This window comes from Symphodus melops (genome assembly GCF_947650265.1).
Source record: "Symphodus melops genome assembly, chromosome: 15".
NCBI lineage: Eukaryota > Metazoa > Chordata > Actinopteri > Labriformes > Labridae > Symphodus > Symphodus melops.
The window spans coordinates 2,322,449-2,343,818 of NC_136705.1; the positions used below are offsets into that span (position 1 = coordinate 2,322,449).

The window sequence follows — 21,370 nt, forward strand, 5'->3', positions numbered from 1 at the left end:
TAAACACACACACAGGACTACTGGTACACACTCCTACTGTGACTCCCTTTTCTCTGGTGTCACACAATCCTCCTTAACTCGTCTTCAGTCAGTCCAAAACGAAACATAGCAGCTGGGCTGTCATTGGTCACACGCCGCTCCCGTCCTCGCTTCACTACACTGTCCTTCACAGAATCCACTTTAAACTCTGGATAATCCCTCATCGAGCTCCTGCACGGCTCAGCACCCGCATCCATTTCTGAGCTTGTTACAGCCGTACTGTCGAGGTCGGCCTCTTCGGAGTAAAAGCTCCCAGACTTTTATTGTCCAATCAGATCGTCTGAACCTGGCTTCTTTTTAAACAGCCGCTAATGACTTCTCCAGGTGGTCCGACGTTTGTCGCCACAAATCAATTCAACATCTTTCGACCCTTTCTAGAATGTGATTTACACAATTAGGTAACATTTAAAATCTGCTCAGCTTGATCCTTTTGAGTTAAAAAACAAAGATGTCACTTTAAAGGCACAGCATGAAGATTCCTCCACCAGGGGGCTCTCAATCAAAAAACAACAACAAAAGACGACATTGAGGCTAGCGGGGAATCATGGGAGTTCTCTCTGTTTGTACGTTTAAAGAACTTTTAAAGGTTACATGAAAGCTTGAGCACGGTCGTCGTCTAACGCAAAAACACATTTATTGGCAGTTCGCGCAGTATTTATGTTCAACTAAGAGTTCAACCATTAGCTGATTTGTACTTAAGTCCCGCCTCCGATTAGGCTAATATCCTCCCCTGTGTATTATTAACAGTGTTCTCTATGAAATGAGCGTTTCCTTTTATTTAAACTGATTACATCATTATCTAACACTCATGAAAGATGGATGTTGTTACATCAACATTTTAAATCATCTCTGCTGCGTGAAGAATGGCGTTCAAGACCCGACAGCTTCTATAATGAAATGATGTAACATAAACAATCACAGTCAGTGAATCTCCTTTTTCCAACAGGAAGCTGAATAAATCAGGACTCTGCATAAGATCTGCACCACAAACATGTGCATGATAATAATATACATAAAACAGAGGACACATTGCACAAACTGTCACACCACCTCTTGATGTATTTGTTTAACACTGTTGGATCATATCAAAGTTACAATCCTGGAATCATGACAACAGTAGTTTTCCATTTGTTTGGGACTGCAGAGGTAGTCACACACACACACACACACACACACACACACACACACACACACACACACACACACACACACACACACACACACACACACACACACACACACACACACACACACACACACACACACACACACACACACACACACACACACACACACACACACACACACACAGGAGTACAACATCCTCAAAACCAATTACACACTGAGTGAAAGGTGAGCCAAGAAGCTGTCAAAGCCACACAGAGTAACAAAGAGGGAGGCGATAAACACGACTAAGATTAATGAATGTGTGTGTGTGTGTGTGTGTTACGGGGGGGGGTTCTGCTGCTATAAATAATTCTGCTCTTCAGTCACGAGCTGCAACATCATCAAAGCAGACGTTGGTTCATGATTCTTTTTCTTTTCTTTTTTTTTTAAGGAATGCTTTCAACGTTTTCAAAACGTTTGTCACTCGTTGAAAGAAAAATCTGTTTAACCACGATTTGTTAAAGGTCACATATTCTAATACAAGGCGAATTTATTTGAATCGCACTTTTCAACAATGAGGCGATTCAAGCCTCAGCCACACTTTGTGAACTTTAGAGAGGACGCTGCTCTTACGTGGGTTTCTCGTTGGTGATCAGCACTTTGACCTTGTTCAGGGCCTTCTTGGCCCCGGTGGGCACGGGAGTGGCAGCAGGCGCAGGTTTGGCGTGGGCGGGGCTTGCGTGGGGGCTGGCGATGTAGACCTTTTTACCAGCGCTGCCCGGTGGCTTGGAGTGAGTGAAGTCTGTGATGAAGACGATTCCTTCGCTGGTGAGCACTGCAGAGACAAAACGAAGCGTCATCAGAGAGAGGCAGCGATGCGTCCCGGCAGCAGGGAGCTTAAAAACCTGGAGTTGGTCACTTCCTGTTGGACAGGCAGTGAGCTTCTGGGAGCGATGAGGCCAGGAGGAGGAGGGGATCAGTTTTACTTGAACAGGAAACATGAAAATGTGGAGTCAAAAAGAACTCTGCCAGCAGCTTCATAAGGACTTTAAGATAAGAACACCGTTTATAAAGATGGATACATCTTTAAATTTCAGCCCACACTGAACCTCATGATGGAACATTTAGGAGCTACAACACACAGATACGATGTTTACGTGTGTGCTGGAAAGTATGAAGAAAAAAAAAATAAACCCTTGTCTGAGTCAGAATTTTGATCACCTACACGCCATGTTGGAGGGGTCGAAGGGGTCGAAGGAGAAGGAGAGGATGTTCTCGGCGTAGCTCTTCTTCCACAGCTTGGTGCCCGTGTCTCCGTTCCACAGCACGATGTAGTTCGGAGGGTGGACGGCCAACAGCAGATCACGGGATGCATCCTGACTCCACAACCACTCCAAGTCTGCCGGAGAAACAGACACAAACAGAAAGAGAGAGAGAGAGTAATAAGACAGAGGGATGGTTGGAGCGTCTTAATGAAAACAAACCGCCAACAGCAGAGCAACAACTTTAAGTGTCTTCTTGGCAGTGCAGTCGGAATAAATCCACAGGCAGAGCAATGATCCAAACTAACAGAAAAGGGGGAGGGGGATTTTTCTCACCCTGGATGGGTTTGGAGTGCTCCTGGATCTCACAGTGGGCGGTGCCGCTCACCACGTCCCACACAATGATCTTCCCCGAGGCGTCACCTGAAGCCAGCCGCAGACAGTACGGAGAGCTCAGGTTGTGGTAGTAGTTTTCTCTGGACCATTTCACCTGAAACACACACACACACACACACACACACACACACACACACACACACACACACACACACACACACACACACCAGCATCGTAAACAGAGTCTTAGCATAACAAATGAGCTGCGGCGATGAATGCTGCAGAATTTGGCCCCGGTGTTTTCAGCGTCATGTTTTTCATTAGAAATAAACTATTATTGAAGTATGTTTCTGTTTGTTTCTCATTCTGTTCTGGTTGTTTATTTGTTCTCTTCTTGTATTTAGAGATCTTCGTTGTTGTTTACTTGTAATAACGTCCTGTTCACATGGACGAGTCTGCAGGGAGGACGGATTCAGGAAGTCGTAGAAAAGAGATCAATAAACAGATGCTCCATTTAAAGAAAGACAAATGACTGCATGAGCAGGCTGCTGTTTCAATAATTGATGACGTCCGTGTTTTTGTTCTTTTCTTTTTTATCTATTTGGAATTCTGCAGACTCTCTGTGGTCGGACCGGCTCACTGCTGTGTGTGCGCTGAAAGATGAGAGTGTGTGTCAGAGCGAGGAACCAGAGCGTCTGATCGAGCTCAGGCACTGATAATCACTGGACTGTCACTGGCCCATTATGCACGCACGCACGCACGCACACTCCATAGAGGGCGTGGACATTGGGAGTAACACACACGTACAAACACACTCACGCAAACAGACACACAATTTTACGCTCAATATACGTTGTCATCCTCAAACTTTTTCTAAATTTCCTTTCCGTCAAGGTTTTATTTTGAACAAATATTAAATCAAATCAGTGCCACATTCAAAAGATGTTTTCTACGACAAACATTTTCTGTTTCCATCCATTTTTTTCGATCAACATAAATTCTTGGACGGTTTACCTTGACTGGAGTTTAATCAATATATAATAAAGTTCAGAAAATAAGGATCGTGCTGACGACTTTTAAAGTCTGAGGTGTTTCATAAACTACAAACAAATTAATGAGAAAACCGACCTTGACCACGTTAGCTTTGTGCCTCTCCAACACCTGGATGGTCTGACTCGTCTTTGGGTCGATGATGAGAATACTGGAGTGACATCCCTGAGCGATCAGCCCCTGCCAGCCCCTTCAAAATAAGAGCCAAAGAGAGAGAGAGAGAGAGAGAGATGGGGAAAGGAGAGGAACAGTCATAAAAAGGTGAATAACAAGGTTATACAACATAGCGGGAGTGTTAGATTGAGACTGAACAAGGTGATGAACAGGAGCAGATACAGATCCACACTTCTCCCTCAGTGTAGACAGTCATGACTCAGAGTCCCATCTACACAGGATGGACTGGATTTCATTCCTCCTTTAATCATTTTAAATCTGTATTTGTAATTTACCTGACCCACACTTTTGGAGACACATCATGCACAACAACACTGCTGCATTTTACCCAACTCAGTGCGTACTTGTGCAGGCGGACGTTTCACGAACAGCCTCAGTGTGATGGAGCAACATAAATGTTCCATCATGTCTTACTGGGCGAGCACTGGAGGTGTTACTGGATATTTTAAATTCATATAATGCAGTATGATGTGATGTATTTTTAAAGGCAGGGTTGGTGGTTTTGGAAAGCCAGCATGATTTTGAAAGGAGCATTCCCCCCTCGTTGCAGACACTGGTCGAGGTTTTTACACGCTTACAAACTGCTACAGATAATTTTCTTTGTTCCTTTTTGCAGAGAACATGAGTTATTAATTTCTGTCAGGACCTAAAGACAATTTCAACCAAAAGCTTAAAAAAGTTAATCCGTTGAAAATGACCAACCCTGCCTTTAAATATGTTAAATGGTGTCCTGCTGAAAAACAATGAAGGTCAAGTGGAACTAAAAGCCTTCAGGTTAATTTGCAGGATGTCACTTCACATCACATGACATGAGATGACACAGGAAGCTGCTTCTGGTTGGTGGATTAAATCTGCGTTTACGGCTTTAATGTCCTCTGACATTAACCTGGACACTATTATAACGATGTGTAAGTCAAATCATGAACACGAAACACACAGAATCATAACAAACAGCTCGTAAACACCCTCTGTGTTCAGCTACATTGAGGATGCTAACGACGCAGCTCAATCACTCACCAGTCCACTGCGCTCTTATTCTGAAGGTTGAGAGTTCCGGTCAGAGTCCGAGCCGCCAGTTTGATGTTCACCGTGTACGGAATCATTTTTATTCATCCGTTATTAAAACACGTTCACGTTTATTGACCTAAAGATGCATCAGTCGATTAGCTCCTCTGGTTCTGCTCTGTTAGGGTTTCAAACAGGAAGCAGCACGGTGCTTCTTCGTTGATCTCCGTGTGGGAACTAAAATTACGGTAATAAAGTTCCGCCCCTGAGAGGAGTCTCTAACAGATGATGTAAACAAATAATACCTAGGCCTCATTATGACCTATAACAGCACACCTGACCAGGGAGAACCTTTCTGTGTCCTAGTGTTTAATACCTTGGGCTGTAAGGTATGCCGCGGAGGAGGTAGAGTTCTGCTTTGGACAGTCAGAGGATAACATCAATAAGATAAACCTTTATTTAACCAACAAAGGAGATACTTACAGTGTTTTAGCAGAAAAAAGCAAGGATTTTTGAGTGATATTTATGGTCCTGTCTTGTCTCGCCCTGCCAGGTCTTGGTCTTGCTCTTGACTCAGTCACAATCCCCAAATGTCTTGGTCTTGGAGGACTCTGGTCTTGTATGCCTTGGTCTTGGTTGGTCTTGACTATGACACTATTACACAATAGTTTGGAGTGAATTGTGTGTTTTTGTCATCTACTTGAAGCCTGTTTGTTTAAACAGTCTGACTGCAGAAGGAAGGACCTTTGGTATCTCTCCTTCTCACACGAAGCCTGTGGCTGAAGGAGCTGCATAGAGCTGTAACCGTACGATGCAGGGGGTGGGAAACATTCTCCATCAAGGAGGATAGCTTTGCCTTCATCCCTTTGTCTATCACCATCTCCACGGGATCGAGCGGCAGCCCAGAGCAGAGCTGGCCTTCTTATTAAAGGTAATTTAAGATATGATGCACTAAGTCCACTACATGGATCTAATCTTCCTGCACGCAACATCCATGCTTCACTCTGTCTCCGTCACACACATGACCCATGTCAGATTGGATTCTTCTCAGCCTCCTAAATCTCCGTCTGATTTGCATGTTAATTGTTTGATTGAGGATATTATCTCACTCACTTTTCATCCTGGATGTAAAATTGTCTGTCAGAATCATCCTGTTCCCTATTTCCTGCACGATCAGTGAACACACCACAATCTGTCACATCCATCATAATTACTGCAGAGTGTTGGTCTGCAGGAACACAGAGTGCTGATTTATCATAGCGACCTATTTCTTACTCCGTGCTGACTTGAGGTTAGACAACGTGACACCTGAGTTCTTCTGGTAACTTAGATTCTCATTTTATCTTCCTCGTTAACGTCAGTTTCCCCTTTTCAAGATGGCATGCGTCATATAAATAAATCTTTGACAACAGAGGGAGACCATCAGCATAATAAGAGGACGTAAAAAACATTGATATTGATTTTCTGATTTGAAGACCAGTCTTTTCCCGAAATATTAAATTTACTGTACTTTGAAGGAACCGGTTCCTTCTGGTCGGCGTGCGGTTTAAAACTAGAACATGCAGTAACCCTGAGATCTCACAGAGCGACGTCTGTGTCTGCTTTCGGTCTCTTTTTATACTTAATGTCAGTTTACCTTTGATGTCCTTTCAGATTTATACAGATGGGTTTTTTTAGAACACATTAGTCTGTTCTTCACTAACGTTGTTTCACAAAGAATCTGAGCCTAATTTAAAGTCCATTACACTGAATTCACTCAGTAATCCGACCTGGAGTTCAGAGCATCGCACAGAAATCAGTACGGTGCACTTCATCTTAGCATGTTGTTGTTTTCAGGGTTTTTTTTTTAACATAAAATAAAAACAAAGGGCAGGGTTTGTTTTTCTCCTCCAGGATGTCTGATGCTTTAATAAATTAGCGTAGCATAACATAAAGACTGATAGTGAAGGGAAACAGCTAGCCAGGCTCTATCCAAAGGTTAAAACACATAAACATCCTGTCAGCACCTCGGGAGCTCATAATTAAAATGTAATATCCGGATAACTTAATTAATCCTGGCCTCTTGATGAATGTGATATTAAGAAACGCTCTGTGGAGGATTGATAAATGCTTTCTCACCCGTCTCCTGTTTACCTCAGCTCCTGTTGTTTGGTCTAAAAGCTGCTTTTTAGTGAGGTGACTCTCAGGACAGACTGAGAGGCGATAAATCAGAGCGTACACTCGTGAGTGTCTCTCTCTCTCTTTCTCTGAGAGGCCGAGAGACCCCGAGCGGCTTTATGTGATGAAGGTAGTGTAATGAAAATGGAGAGCAGGGATAATCACACTTTGGGTCACGTATAAAAACACAATTAGAGGCTGAGTACTCTGAGTGTTTGACTGCTGAACCTCAGCTGCTAAAATATCTCCATTACTAACACAGCCATCTGTACATCCAGCCTCTGCATCCTCCCTCATGGGAGAAATGTTTTAACAAGCAGCCAGAGATGTTTCAGTGATGAACGACGTCTCTTCATTCACACAAACGAATGATTCCTCCCTGCTCTATTTATCTGTGCAGCATTCAACATATGGCTCTGCAGGGACAAATACCAATACTTGATCCTGTTAAATATACACACATATTTATTTGTTCTTGTGTCTCTGGAAGGACCGGGCGCTGCAGCTTTTCCCCAGAACCTTTACGATATTACTGCAGTCTGTGCAGGCAAACAAAAGTGAGTTCTCCAGAAAGACAGAGGCTGGTTTACTGAGAGGGCCGTTCACACATACAGTATGAATTATATCAAAATATAGGATAATGAAAAATATCAAATATCTTTAAATATTGGATCTGCTCCGTGTGCCTTCAAGTGTTATAGTGGTCTGAAGTCACTGACACAGATTGGCTACCCTGGACGTCTTTCAGAGGATTTAGGCCACGTACGTTACTGACTGGCAAGTCTCCTTAAACCTCTGCAGAGGACCCTAAACGCAGCAGCACGACTCATCTTCAACCTCCCCAAACCAGCAGGTTACTCAGCTGTTCATCTTCCTCCACTGGCTCCCAGTTACTGCTTGCATCAACAAAACAACAACAAAATAACCAACAGGCCATTCAGCAGATTGATTTGCATAAAGTAGTTCAAACTCTGTGGTATGCATGCCAGGCAAGAAGCTGGCTGACTTTATAACAATACAACACTCACCATCACAGTATTTGGAGCTCGTAGGTAATTTGTCTCCATTAATCAAAATGATGTTGCAGTCAATCTACATTCTGCTGGAGGAGTAAATTCTTCAGCGTTGTTCACCCTCTCGCTCATGGTCATTGACTGGAAGCGTAATGAGCGTGTGCAAAAAGTCTCAATTGTCAGAGGAAATACAAGTTCAGCAAAGGAATGATTCACTAAACCTGAGCACATCTACAAATCAATCAAAACACATCACAACCTGCACTGCAGAGCAATCAGCCCGCCAGTGCTCCTGAGCTGTTTCTGAGAATCTCAATCAGACATTATGCACACATTAAATCAAGCCCATTAAAGTTTACTCCTGGGCTTTACATTAACTGTAAACCAGCTGCCTTCTCCGCCTCTCTCTGGTCTTCATCTGCATGTGGATGAAGCTCACCAGTGGAGGTGCAGACATCTCATCTCCATAATCAGACGCAAACCAGTATCATGAAGTTGCAGATTGTGCTTCATTGTGCGATTGGATCGCTCAGGGAGATCGGCTCGGGTGCTGGTAACTAGTGGTGAACTTCTGCACGGAGCTTGTTTTGTGTGTTTGGCACAAAATAATGAAGCAGTCAGCATCTGTTGGTGTGAAATTAAAACAACACAAATCAAATCAAGATTGCTCCGCTTGTCTGACTGTAAGTCTTTTTGCATGATTTTAATTGTTTGTTTGCAGCCAGGTGTCATGGCATCTTCTTTTGGTATTCGTCAACCTTTCTTGAGTCCTTTGCATTTATTATCGTTTCATTCTTACTTAAATTCCAAATTGATTTTTAAAAAGTCACAAAAAAACAAGAGGAAGTTTCAGGCCCCTCCCATCATCATGAGTGTGCTCTCTCACGCCAGACTTCCTCTTCATCAGTGCTCCTCTGTGAGCTCAGCAGGCTCACAGACATGAAACAAAGATGACCGGGCCGTAAAATCCTCATCAATTTCTCTGAAACCACGGTGGTCACGTCTGAGCTCATCAGGAAAGTCCGAGTTAGTTTATGAAGATCTACATCATCAGATCAGACGATGTGTTTCTTGAGCAGGGAGTCAGACACGGTATGAAAACCTCCTGAAGGAGTTAAACTGTGTCCTCTATATTTCAAACTGTCTCAGTGACAGAGCGAGATGTCAGAGTGAGTTATGATGGAGAGCTGAACATCTGTCATGTATTTATTAACGAGGTCTGAATGAGTCGGACCGGAGGGACTGACATCTGGGTAATTGGCAGAACTGTTTCTATTATTTCTGCTATGAAGAAATCATTTTAAATCCATGATGTGTCACAGAAATGAGTCATCATTGAATGCTCGAACTGCAGGACTTCCTCACATAAAAGGAGATCTGTCTTTAACTCATCGAATCAGCGGTGATAAAGGAAACAAAGATGACGTTAAAACATAAACACAGTGAGTAACATTCAGCAGTAAACGTGCAGAGGAAGGACGGCCGACCAACTTTCTCTTACAAGATGCAATGACGTGCAGAAACACAACCCAGAGACAAAGTGCAAAGTGCTCTCAGTCCAACATTTTCACATTGATTAAAACAGACATTTCTATGTTGGGACTCATTTAGTCTACTCCTTTTAAAAAGAAAAATCTAACCGCTGGTGTTGACCTTAAGGCATCATTTGAGTGTCGGTATATGAAGTATGAGTCTTAATTTAAAGACACAGCTTGGAGGTCATTAAACATATATAATTGTCTAATGTGTTCACATTAGAATATCTAAATGATTTATAAATGGACTAAACCTGTAATATATCTTCTTTGTTGAGTATATCTCTAATTTTCCAACAGTTATCAAAGCCAGAATTTTTTTTTAGTTACAACAGGATGTGTCTTCACAACAACAAAATACCTTCACCTGCCTCTGTGGAGAGATACTGTGGAGTATGTTGACACTTGTGAGGGTTATTTGAACATTAAATCGAAACTACCTCTCAGCTGTTGGCACCTGTTCCCTCTACTTCAGCCTTTTCTGTATGCACAGACCTTCTCCTGTGTAATAGTGTTGATATGAGTGGGCTGGAGTTTAGCTACACTACACTCATCAAACTGGTCATTAAAGCTTTTCTGAGCCATTATCTACAAACTCAAACCATTTCAAAATCAGTGCGAAAGAAAGTCGATAAATCACTCTGCACTCAGCGGCTGTTTGATGAAGATAAATTCACTCAGACACAAATAAACAGACAACTAATGAGTCTTTTATTGGTGCTTACCAATATGAGTTTCATTGTCCAGACAGTGTGCAGAGACTCTGTGACGTTTGGTGGTCTATAAGCAGGATCCTGGGAGAAGTGTAAGTGGTGCGTGAGTCTCCAGCCACACTTGGTGCCTCATCAACAAACCTCACATGCTGATGTGGCCGTTAGAGATGCTTATTGATATTCCCACTGTGGCCTTGCTCCTAATGTTTTCTCAACATCTAATAAATGACAAGGTGACGGACGGTCAGACATGAAATTCTGTTAAAGAAAATGAGCCTCCCCCTGGAGGAGAATAAACAGGATGAATGAAGCCTGCAGTGTGTGCTGTATTGATTTAAACAGAGAGAGCGTATTCTACCTGCAGGAAGGACGAGACTTAAGCGCCTGTTACAAACTGTTTACAGGGCACCAGGCGAAAACAGGCAACAAATACAACAAATCTCCAACAACAGGATGAGCTTCAAACTGGTCACAGTCGCTGGCATATTTCAACACAATGCAAACTTTGAATACCGTGTTTCACAAAGCCCTGGGTGCACACATATTCTCAATGAATATTTTTACACGTATTTCAGTTTGTTTGACATTCAGCAGCTCAGAATTAAGTGACATCCTCGATCCTACACATCCTCGCCTTGGAAACTCGACAGCAACAATGAAGGCCCAGTTGCCAGGGGATACACATCACTTCATGGTCCGATATGACAAAGACAAAGGGAGCAGAATAACAGAGAGAGAGAGAAAGAGGAACATGTTTCTTCTGTGTGCCAGTGACATCTCACAGCGTTCCAACACATTGATCTCGCAGGCTTTATAAGAATAAAAAATATCGATTTGACGCTAAATTTAGCGGAGATGGGATCCAGCAGAGGGATTGAATAAGTCAGAGAACGACGGACCTCAAGGTTGATGTCTTCAAGAGACAAAAGCTGAAGTCTGAAAGCTCAGCTGTGAGAAACGCTGCAGCACTGTCTATTCATCTCACATATGGACCATGATGAATTCCAGCCGAACTCACGTGTGCACCTATTAATACTGTGTATATTTGTGTCCTCACATAATGGGCTCTCGGGTGTTCACTGGTGCGTGCATGCTCTTGAATGAGGAGCAGTTTGTCTTCCACCAGAGACGAATTATGTTCTAATTAACACTGTTTCAATTAAGCCTGATGACTTTCCAAACGCAGGGATGCATGTCAGCTCAATATAAATCGACCACTGCCTCGCTGCAAGTGTGTGTATGTATGAGAAAGTGTGTGTATGAGAGAGAGAGAGAGAAAGTGTGTGAGAGAGAGAGTGTGTGTCCAAGGTAAACTTGGCCAGCGGGAAGAGACACCAGATCAACCTCGTCTTATGATAAATAAAATGTATTCGCGATATTGGAGCAAAGAACTACACTACCAACGATCATCGCGTGCCACAGAGACTTCTTTGATTGGTTGAGCTTGCTGTTACCATGGCAATGTTTCCCGCCTCTCGGTGCCGTATTTAAATAGAGAAGTTTCACTAGTGGGCTAGCTAGTTAGTTAATTTGAATGTTACGAATAACCTTGTCATGCTGCAGTGAATGTAGTTTATATTTTCCACAACGCACACTACACGACAGTACAACACTTGTATTAACTTTAACAACGACAAAAATTACTTTTAAGAAGTAAAGACATAAATCACAATGGATTGTGGGACGGGTTGTTTCTTGACTGCCAGGGAAGAAAGATAAAGAAAAGGAGGGAGCTGGCTCCGATATATTTGACCCTAACAATAACTTGTTAACAATATTATTTTCTGTCAGCGCCAAAGGCTGATGGGAGCGAAAGCAGAGGGAGCTAATGTTAGCTGGGAACCTAACGCTAACTCAACACAAATGTGCACATGATTTATACAGGGTCCATTCAGCGCGCCTTTCAGGGGCGGTCTGGCTTTACTTTAGAGCTTTTGTACATCGTCTAGAATAAGAAAATCCTAGCTCTGAGGTACCCCACATCAATTGTTATTGACTTTCTATAAACTGGATCAGTTGGGCTTTATGTCAGGTATCCTGCCACAGCGCTGGTCTGTCTATAAATAGGGTGCAGAAATCATGCTCGTAGGAGAAACCAGCAGGTCGTAGAAACCATGTATGTCACAGAAACCTGTTGTATAAAAGACTTAATTCCCAAAGTGAGAAAAAACTTTGTGTTGAAAGTAATTAAGGTTTTACCAAAACATACTTGGAACTCTCTTCTGTCTTCTTTTCCAATTTAATTAAGCTTTTAGTGCAACATCAATACTTCCCTAATTCTTAGAATCTAAAATAAAGGCTCTCAGATTGATGTCACCATCACTCCGCTTTGCTTTAATGTGAAACAGCATTAAAGCTGAAAGCTTTGTCTATAATTTAACAATCACACTTTCACTCAGTCTCTTTCAACACGTTGAAACTCTTCCAACAAAGGCCGAGGATTTGTGTCCCATCGTAATGAATCTCTTCCAGCCTGGATTTATATTTCACACTTTGAGCTTCAGGGACATTTTACATTCACGGTGAAAACTGTAACAGAACCATAAAATTATGAAACTATAAAGTACAGATTTACAGACAAAGATAATAACCCAACAAGAAAAACATTCAACACAACAACATGGACTAAATATAAGACACAGGTAACTCCAGTGTACTTTAAAGTTCTTTGTCTTTAGTGTTTCCAAACCTCTGGGTTCTGACCCCACATGGGGTCACCTGAAATCTTTATTTATTGGTCAATAAAAAATATATCATATATTAAAAACATACGGCTGCTGTGGGCCACGGCCAATAAGAGCGGCTGTGCCTCAGTCGGTGGAGTCGTCGTCTCTTAACCGGAAGGGAAGGGGGTTCGATCCCCAACTCCTGCAGCAACATGTTGGACACGTGTTATGTGTCCTTGGTCAGACTGTGGATCATCTTAGATTTATTTAGCCCGAGTCAGACGACATAACAACACACACAATACACATTGCTGACAAATATCTGACCATTGCTCACACATGCTAAACAGGATCTTACAATCACTTACAAAGTATGCATCTACACAGTGTTTTGGTTATATTCTGCTAGAAGGTACAGCCGACAAATTCCTGTCCATTTGGGTACATCGCCATAAGACTAGAGTGAAAACATGAACTTGACAGGTACATGTCTTCAGTCTCAGAGTAACATTTCCTTTTCAGCTAAGAACACTTGGCTCCAATCTTCAAATCTTCAAAGAAGACGTACCAACCTGATTTGGAGGATGAAACGTGACTCTGCTCATTTTACTACGGAGAAGGTCGTTCAGATTTTTGCATCTTTGTGATGCTGGGACGAAGTCGAAGTCTGCCGCCACTGCCTTGAGTTTGGCTCTGAGCAGAAGTGTTGGTATAACAGTAGATGAGTGTGTGCTGATGGGTGATCAATCACTCTCCTCGCTGCCATGAGTCGTGAGAGCAGGCTCCACTGCAGAGATCCGACAATGGGAGGAGAGGGGAGGAGAGAAGGGGAGAGGAGACACCCGGGTGGCAGCAGAGAGAAGGTTAGTGAGATAAAGTGCAACAGAGCAAAGAAGACAAAGGCCAAGTTTGATCACTCTCCTACGATGCACAGAAGCGAGACCGAGCACCCACACAGAGAGGAGAGAGAGGAGCACCTGAACACTGTTCAGTATTTGCATAAAACAAATAATATCTCAATGAATATTTCTATAATGTTCTGCAGAACAGCAGTGTAACTGTTTAGCATATAAGTTATAAAGTACAAGTGAAATAGATAAACCATAAGCTTCAGAAGATTTAAAGCAACAATCTTTAAGGTCTCCTCCTTCAATCTGTCGTTTGAGAGTCAATCTGATGGAACAATAACCTCCAACGTGAAGAATGGCGTCTCTCTCGTGTCGTCAGAGCGCCTCGCTAGCCTGTTTTTAGCTCTATGTATGTTTGGCAGCGGGCCGAGGTCATTGGTGAGAAGTGCATTCGTAGCAAACAGAATTTCCTTGAAGGATGAATGTTCGTCATGTTAGTAAGTCTCTCCTGCGTATATGTGTGTGTGAGTCCTGACTGTCTACAGTGAGGGATTGTCAGAGCGAGTGTTGTTGTCAGAGCTGTGTTTACATGGACGAGACGGCCGGCTCCTCCCCTTGAGTATAAAAGCTGTTTCAGTCAAGAAGAAGAACATACTCACTGATTATTTGTCAACCAAGATCAATTTCATCCGCTCCTCGCGCTTGACTCCTTTGTTTGCGTAAAGGGAGGTGCGAGGTGTGTCTCTACAGGAGAGCGGAAGCTATAGAAGGAGTATAACTCAAGTAACTGAAAATAAATTCTGACCTTTTTTTGAGCTGAGACGTTTATCTGGACTTGAGGTGAATGTGTCTTAAATTAAGTCTAAAAAGATATTTAAATGAAAATGAGACAAAGACACAAATTTTTTTGCATCTACTGTCTCTTTAAGGCTCCCCCACACTCTTCTGATTGGCCATCTCTCTGGAAGGAAGGTTAGGTCAGAACACTGCAGGGCTGCCAGGGGATTGCTGCTCTCCAGTGCTGGGAGAAGAGCGTCTATGTAAGAGGTTTTAGCGGCTCATGTAGAAGCTTGAAATCTGGTAAAATTGATTTACAGGACGCCCTCTGCAGACTCATCCTGGGATTACTCCAACATACGTTTCCTCATGATCTTAATGGTTGTCCAAGATTAGCCTCCAGCATCCTAACACTATGATAGTTTGCAATGGAGATTGGCAGAAGATTTCGATATTAACCCTGGAGGATGTGCAAAGTTTTCAAGAAGTAACTCATGTGGGGGATTGGATCACAAAGTGTAAAATAACTCAGTCTGTGGCCGAAAGCGACTCTCTTATGGAAAAGGAATTGTGGGCCAGTTTAACCCTCATCGTGAGCCCTCACAGGATTTCACAGAACAAAGGAGGACTGTTTCAGACGCTCCAGCCTGAAGTGCTCGCTGTCACACAGACACACATTTCTCCCGACTCCTCCTGACTTCACGTCTCTCTCTCTCTCTCTCTCTCTCTCTCTCTCTCTGTCTCTCTCTCGCTCTGAGATGTTTTCATTCCAAGGTCTCTTCCTGTCAGGAGACTGCTGAATTAAACATGGCCTCTCGTGCTCTCTCCATGCTGTGATGTAAACAGGTTGAAATAGTGTCTTGATCACCTCCAGAGGACACTGTCGCCTGGACTGTGAAAAGATGAACTCTTTGAATGAATGATGATTTTACTCTAAACAGCTTGTGTAGTCTTCATCGACAGTATCATCGCACACTTCTGGATGTTTGCGATTCGGTGAATGTGTGTGGTTTCTATAAGTGATGGTTAAGAAAGTGTTAACTGTTCCAAAATAATGTCATAAACATTTCTTTAAAGGAGCAGTATGTAAAAGTAAAATAAATGAAATATTCAAGGAGCCCATTTCAGGGTGGTAGATGTGTGTCTGAAAAGTCGACTTGTCCTTAAAGAGGTGGTGCTCGGTCACGATTCTCAACCAGTAAAGAACTCTTTAAAGCATTACTGTGGTCGTTTGAGGAAGTTAAAAACTGAATGAAAAGAATAAATCATGTTTGAAGGTAAACGCTCCGCAGGACTGACGACGACTTATGAAGAACACATTCCCTCCTCATACTGTCGGCGTATACCCGTGTGAATGTCCCTCTTCTCAGCAGAGTTTGGATTGAACTTGTGAACTTAAAAAGAAGTCGTTTCCAGCAGTAAACATTTCTCGGCAGCTCCTCAGCTGAGTTTGACCTTAATCTGATGTCAGCAGTGGAAGCAGCTCTGACCTTTTAGCTGCTCAGTGTGTGAGGAGGAGTTGTCAGATGCTGCAAATGTACACTCACTCCTAACTGAAGTCGAAGGAAGATACTGGTGTAAAAAAAAAAAAAAAGAGAAAAAAAAGAGAGACAGAAGAAGAGCTGTGTGTCGGCTCAGACGCGCTCCGAGCCACAGAGTTAAAAGTTTCTACACACTGTCAGTGTGTACTCGTTTTGTGTGCATGCGTTCGGGTCTCAGCTCAGCTCAGATTGTTTTGTTAATCTGAAATAATTCTAACTTCTAATCAGAGGAAATAATCAACGTTGTCTCTCTGCTCTGATTCCGCTGCTCGTCGGACGTGTTAGCTGCCATTCAAACTGTGCAGCTAGCATGACTGCAGACTCTTTTCTTCTATATAAGATGGTATCAGACCAAAAAACATCTTTAATAATAATAATCTTTATTTATAGAACGCGTTTCAAGGACAGCAAAACAAATGTAAAAACAGGCGGGTCATAAAATAATAAACAAGGTAAGATTACAAATAAAGAGCCACTTTAAAATGTAAAATCTGGTCCAACCATCTTTTTCAACCTTCTCTATTTGATCCTGCATTTCACAGGTGGTACAGACAGGGCGTTAAACGTTTTAAGGACCTCTTCATAGAAAACAGTTTTGCTTCATTGAACAACTCTCGAAGAAATTCAGCCTACCGAGCACTCACTTCTTTAGATACCTCCAACTCCGCCACTTCCTCCGTAGTCAATTACCAAACTTCCCTGAGACACCTGACACGGATGTTGTTGATGCTCTCCTCAATCTGCATCCCTCACGAAAAGGGCTAATATCGATAATATATGACAGACTGGCAGCTATTAAACAGGCCCCCCTTGACAAAATCAAATCTTCCTGGGAACAGGATCTGAACCTGTCTATTTCGGGTGACACTTGGAGTTCAATTTTTAAGCTGGTCAATTCAACTTCCCTCTGTGCTCGTCATAGCCTGCTACAGTTCAAAGTAGTGCATAGGGCCCACATATCAAAAGCTAAATTGTCTCGCCACTATCCAGATGTTGATCCCTGTTGTGATAAGTGTAGGACTGCTGAGGCTTCTCTTATCCACATGTTCTGGTCGTGTCCCAGTCTGGAAAAATACTGGAGAGAAGTCTTTCAAACATTGTCTTCAGTCCTTCATCTGAATTTAGAACCTAATCCTCTGCTGGCTATTTTTGGCACCACAGGAAATGGCACCACAACCATCTCACTCCCAGTAAGCGCCGCACAATCTCATTTGCGTCACTTTTGGCCAGGCGGGCCATTTTACTGAAGTGGAGGGATGCTGCTCCGCCCACCTACGCCCAGTGGCTTAGAGACCTTATGGCCTGTCTAAAGCTCGAAAAGATTCGTTATTCAGTCTGCAACTCAGCTATTAAGTTTGAAAAGCTGTGGGGGCCTTTTCTGGAATACTTTAGGAATCATCAATAAACTTAGTTGTCCCAGATCTTGGTTACCTTACAATAAAAGCAGACTTGTTTATCTTTTAACATTCAAATGACCTGGCTTCTAGCTCTGTAACTTTCCGACTCGCTCCAGGCAAGAGACAGTTTGCGTTTTTATTTTGTTTGTTTGTTTTATTATGTTATGTTTTGTGTCTTTCTTTACTCTTTCTCAAAATTGTTTACGCCTTACTTCTACAGATTGAGGATGTGTGGGGGTACAGAAAGTGACCAGTAACTGTAGATGTGTGTTGTGAACTATGTGGATCCTCTCTGTATGTTTGTACCTACATGTACAGTACAAATGATAAAAGTGTACCTGTATATATCTGCTGATTTACAGTTTACACACACCCGCTGTCTACCTCTGAATATTTGTACTCCCATTGTGGAAATGTGTAAAAAACTCAATAAAAATCTTCCTGAGAAATGTAAAATCTGTTTAAAGAACAATAAAGACAAACAGTTATTTTAAAGGAGATCTAAACTAAAGAGATCTGTTACCGAAGTGGTCATTCAGCATTCAGCTAAAATCAACTGAACTCAGGAAAGGCTTTGAGTTTTGAGAAGGGACTTAAAAGAGACGACTGATTCGGCCGACCTGATCTCCTCGGGCAGGTCGTTCCACAGTCTTGGAGCCCTCACGGCAAACTCTCTATCCTCTCTAGTTTTTAGTTTTGTATTCAGAACCACGAGGAGAGCTCTGCCCGAGGATCTCAATGTGCATATATTTGTGTATGTGCAAACCATTGCTTCCTTCTTCCATTATGTCAGCTGCATGCGGTGCAGAGATTTGAAGAATATGTTTTTAAGCACCCGGTGGAAAAGGAAGTCAAATCGCTCTCTCAGGTTTTTCTACATAAAAAAAGTCTCATATTCCTGTGTCGCTGATGAGTTTGGTGAAGTTTCTGAGCAGCAGCAGCAGCAGCAGCAGCCTGCTCGTCTTCAGGCTGTCATCGAACAGCAGAAACAAGAGAAAACTCCAGCGGAGGCTGCAGAAAATAATCTCTCTCTCTCTCTCTCTCTCTCTCTCTCTGCCAGAATGCGTCTCTGCCGTGTGCTCACTAATGGCCTCTCTTATTGCTCCCCTCTTAATAGCTGTAGAGTTGTTTCTGCACATTGGGGAACAGTCTGGACCTCAGACACTGTTTGTCTGCATCTCTTCTAATGAGCAGAAATGGAGCTGTGCACCGACCATAGCAGAACAGAGAAAATTACCAATCAAACTTTTTAGTTTCGACTTTAATGCTGAATCTCCGGATGACCAGGGCTGGCTCCTGACACAGAGGGAAACCACAGACAGCATGAAAATTCACGGGTTTCACATAAGGATGCATAGTCCAATGTACGTTTAGATTATCAGGACAAACTGGGCTACATACCTCCCAGGTCTCTGACTAATGGAGAGGAAACTCGTCATGGTGATAAAACACAGTTTGAGTCCAGCGTCCTCTAATCGGCTGCTGGCACAAACAGACCCTGCAGAGCAGCTGTGAGGGGGCTGGATAGACCCCAAGAAGGCTTCCTGATCATTTTCACTATACGGGGCAACATCACCAGAAATAATGAAACTCTTCCACATTATGTATGCCTCATTTCAAGAACAAACAAACACAATGCTGTGATGTAAGAGATCATCCAACCCTGTAATTTGTTCTGCTTTATCACTTTCTGCAGGGACGTTTCTCTCTGTAGCTCAGCAGCAGACGGGGGGAAGCAGCACAACACGCCTGTGAGTGTGTTCAGATAAGATTCATGGCAGGCAGAAGATGGAATCACTGGATGTGCTGCTATTTGTGCTGCCAGCTGCAGCTGAATGATTAGTGGCTGCAGCTCCTCTCGCAGGATGAGAGAGCTCGAGGGAATGAGGAGAGGGGAAACACTCAAAGGTTTATTCAACATACGTATCAGCAGTCAGGTAATCCCAGCGGCAAGGGAATTAGAAGATTAGCAACACACACTGATTAGCATGAACTAACAAGAAATGTAGCTGATGTTTCTGTGCCGAGTTTAGAACCTGCAGGTTCTGCACGGCGTCCAAATCGGGATTAAAAACTGCAGGGTAGAAAGATGGCAGGAAAGACATTTCATGACTTTTTCGTCAGGTTGAACACAAATAACCTGAGCTGCAGCTGCACCAAAAACTGCATTGAAGAGAACCGGGCACCTATAATAGACCTGTTCTGGTGAGCTGTACGTTGCAGGGCTGTGAACACATGCCACCCTCATGGAGTCTAACCCGAAAGAGAGGTCAGAAGCCCCAGCAGCCTGTTGGAGGTCACTGTGTCGGGCTCTGGCAGTGCTCCCTCTGCTCCTCTTCACACAAAGGAGCAGACCGCGGTCCTGCTGCTGGGTTGATATCTTTCCACGGTGCGGTCCAGCTCTCCTGGTGTCACTGCTGCACTGCTGGTTTCTGCTTCACCCTCTTTAGACTGTGCTGGGAGACACAGAAAACTGTCTTGTGACCACACATGTGTGGATGTGCCATCCAGGAGGAGCTGGACGACCTGTGAGAGCTGACTGACTGCAGGTAGCTCTTGTTTAATGACTCAGCCAAAGTAGGGAGATTTATCTGATAACTGTGCGTGTCTACTGAACAGTACAGCAAAGATAGAAGCTGGAAGTTGTCTTGACTTTGTCTCTCCGTTGCACCTGTTGTCACTTTGATTTGCACCACTGCAGCAGAAACTGATTCAGCGTTATTTGTGCTTTCTGATCGGAGGGAACAATCTCCCTGAAGTTTAACTGACTTTGTGCTAAACTGTGTCCGTTAAGTGTGCCTGTGAAGAGAGAGAGAGAGAGAGAGAGAGAGAGAGAGAGAGAGAGAGAGAGAGAGAGAGAGAGAGATGCTGCAGACAGCTGAAATAAAGCAGCCTGTTTTTTCACTCTGATTAGTAGATGAGTTGTTTCTTTGCCAGATGACAAAGTAGAAATGTTAAAGATTCATGCTCAGGAAATCATGTGTAAATCTCTATAATGATTCATACATATTTAATAAAGCTCCAGTGAGACACCGGAGCCCGACTGCAGAGCCAATACATCTCCATGCTTTATATGATAATGAACATAGGTGCTGCAGCAGCCAGCTCCCAATTGAGCAACTTGAAGGCATCATCTTTCACTCGTTCTCCTCAGACGGATGAGAGGCAGCGACTGCATAAACACACCTATGTGTTCCTGAGTGCATCCGTCCTCTCTGTGGCAGCGATCCTCTGCAGCTAACGAAGGCAATCGTCTCTTAGCTGATTACTTCACAGTCGGCAGCTTAAAGGTTTGAACATAGAGGATCTGCTCTTTTATTCTGCGCACTATAATATCAGAGCATCAACAGGGAGGACGATGGAGTGCAACCGTATCTCATTACTGGGATACCGTGGTTACCAAGGCAACAAGTGACACACTGTCCTCGCCAATTAAGACACAATTAATCAGCAGAAGTAATAATCTTCTCCTGTTTTATTTTTTTGTTTTTTTTTGTGAACCGTTAATGTATGGGGAAACTTTTTCATTAAAATTCTACAAAGTAAACGAAAGCCTGCGAGCGGAGCGGGGAGGCGAGCTCGTTAGGAGCTGCAGGTTTCACGCCAGTTGACCTCACAGCGTGGGAGGCAAAGCTTGTTCAGCTTCTCTCTTTTTTTTTTTTTTTGTAGCTGAATTTTCTGACTTTGTAAATCAGCTGCATTATGTTTTATCCTCTCGGGGATGGAGGGTGAAGTGGAGTCAGTCCAAAC

General features: G+C 43.2%; 1 protein-coding gene across 1 annotated transcript in view; it reads right to left on the minus strand.

Moving 5' to 3' along the window:
• The window catches only part of wdr11 (WD repeat domain 11), a 42,117-nt gene extending 36,903 nt beyond the window's left edge, over window positions 1–5,214 (minus strand). The window contains exons 1-5 of the mRNA XM_079362850.1: window positions 4,986–5,214; window positions 3,873–3,984; window positions 2,745–2,898; window positions 2,372–2,545; window positions 1,780–1,981 (exon numbers count right to left, since the gene is read on the minus strand). Of these exons, the coding sequence (XP_079218976.1) occupies window positions 1,780–1,981; window positions 2,372–2,545; window positions 2,745–2,898; window positions 3,873–3,984; window positions 4,986–5,071 (728 nt within the window). The 5' untranslated portion in view covers window positions 5,072–5,214. The remainder of the gene's footprint in view (window positions 1–1,779; window positions 1,982–2,371; window positions 2,546–2,744; window positions 2,899–3,872; window positions 3,985–4,985) is intronic.
• Between the last annotated feature and the right edge of the window lie 16,156 nt (window positions 5,215–21,370).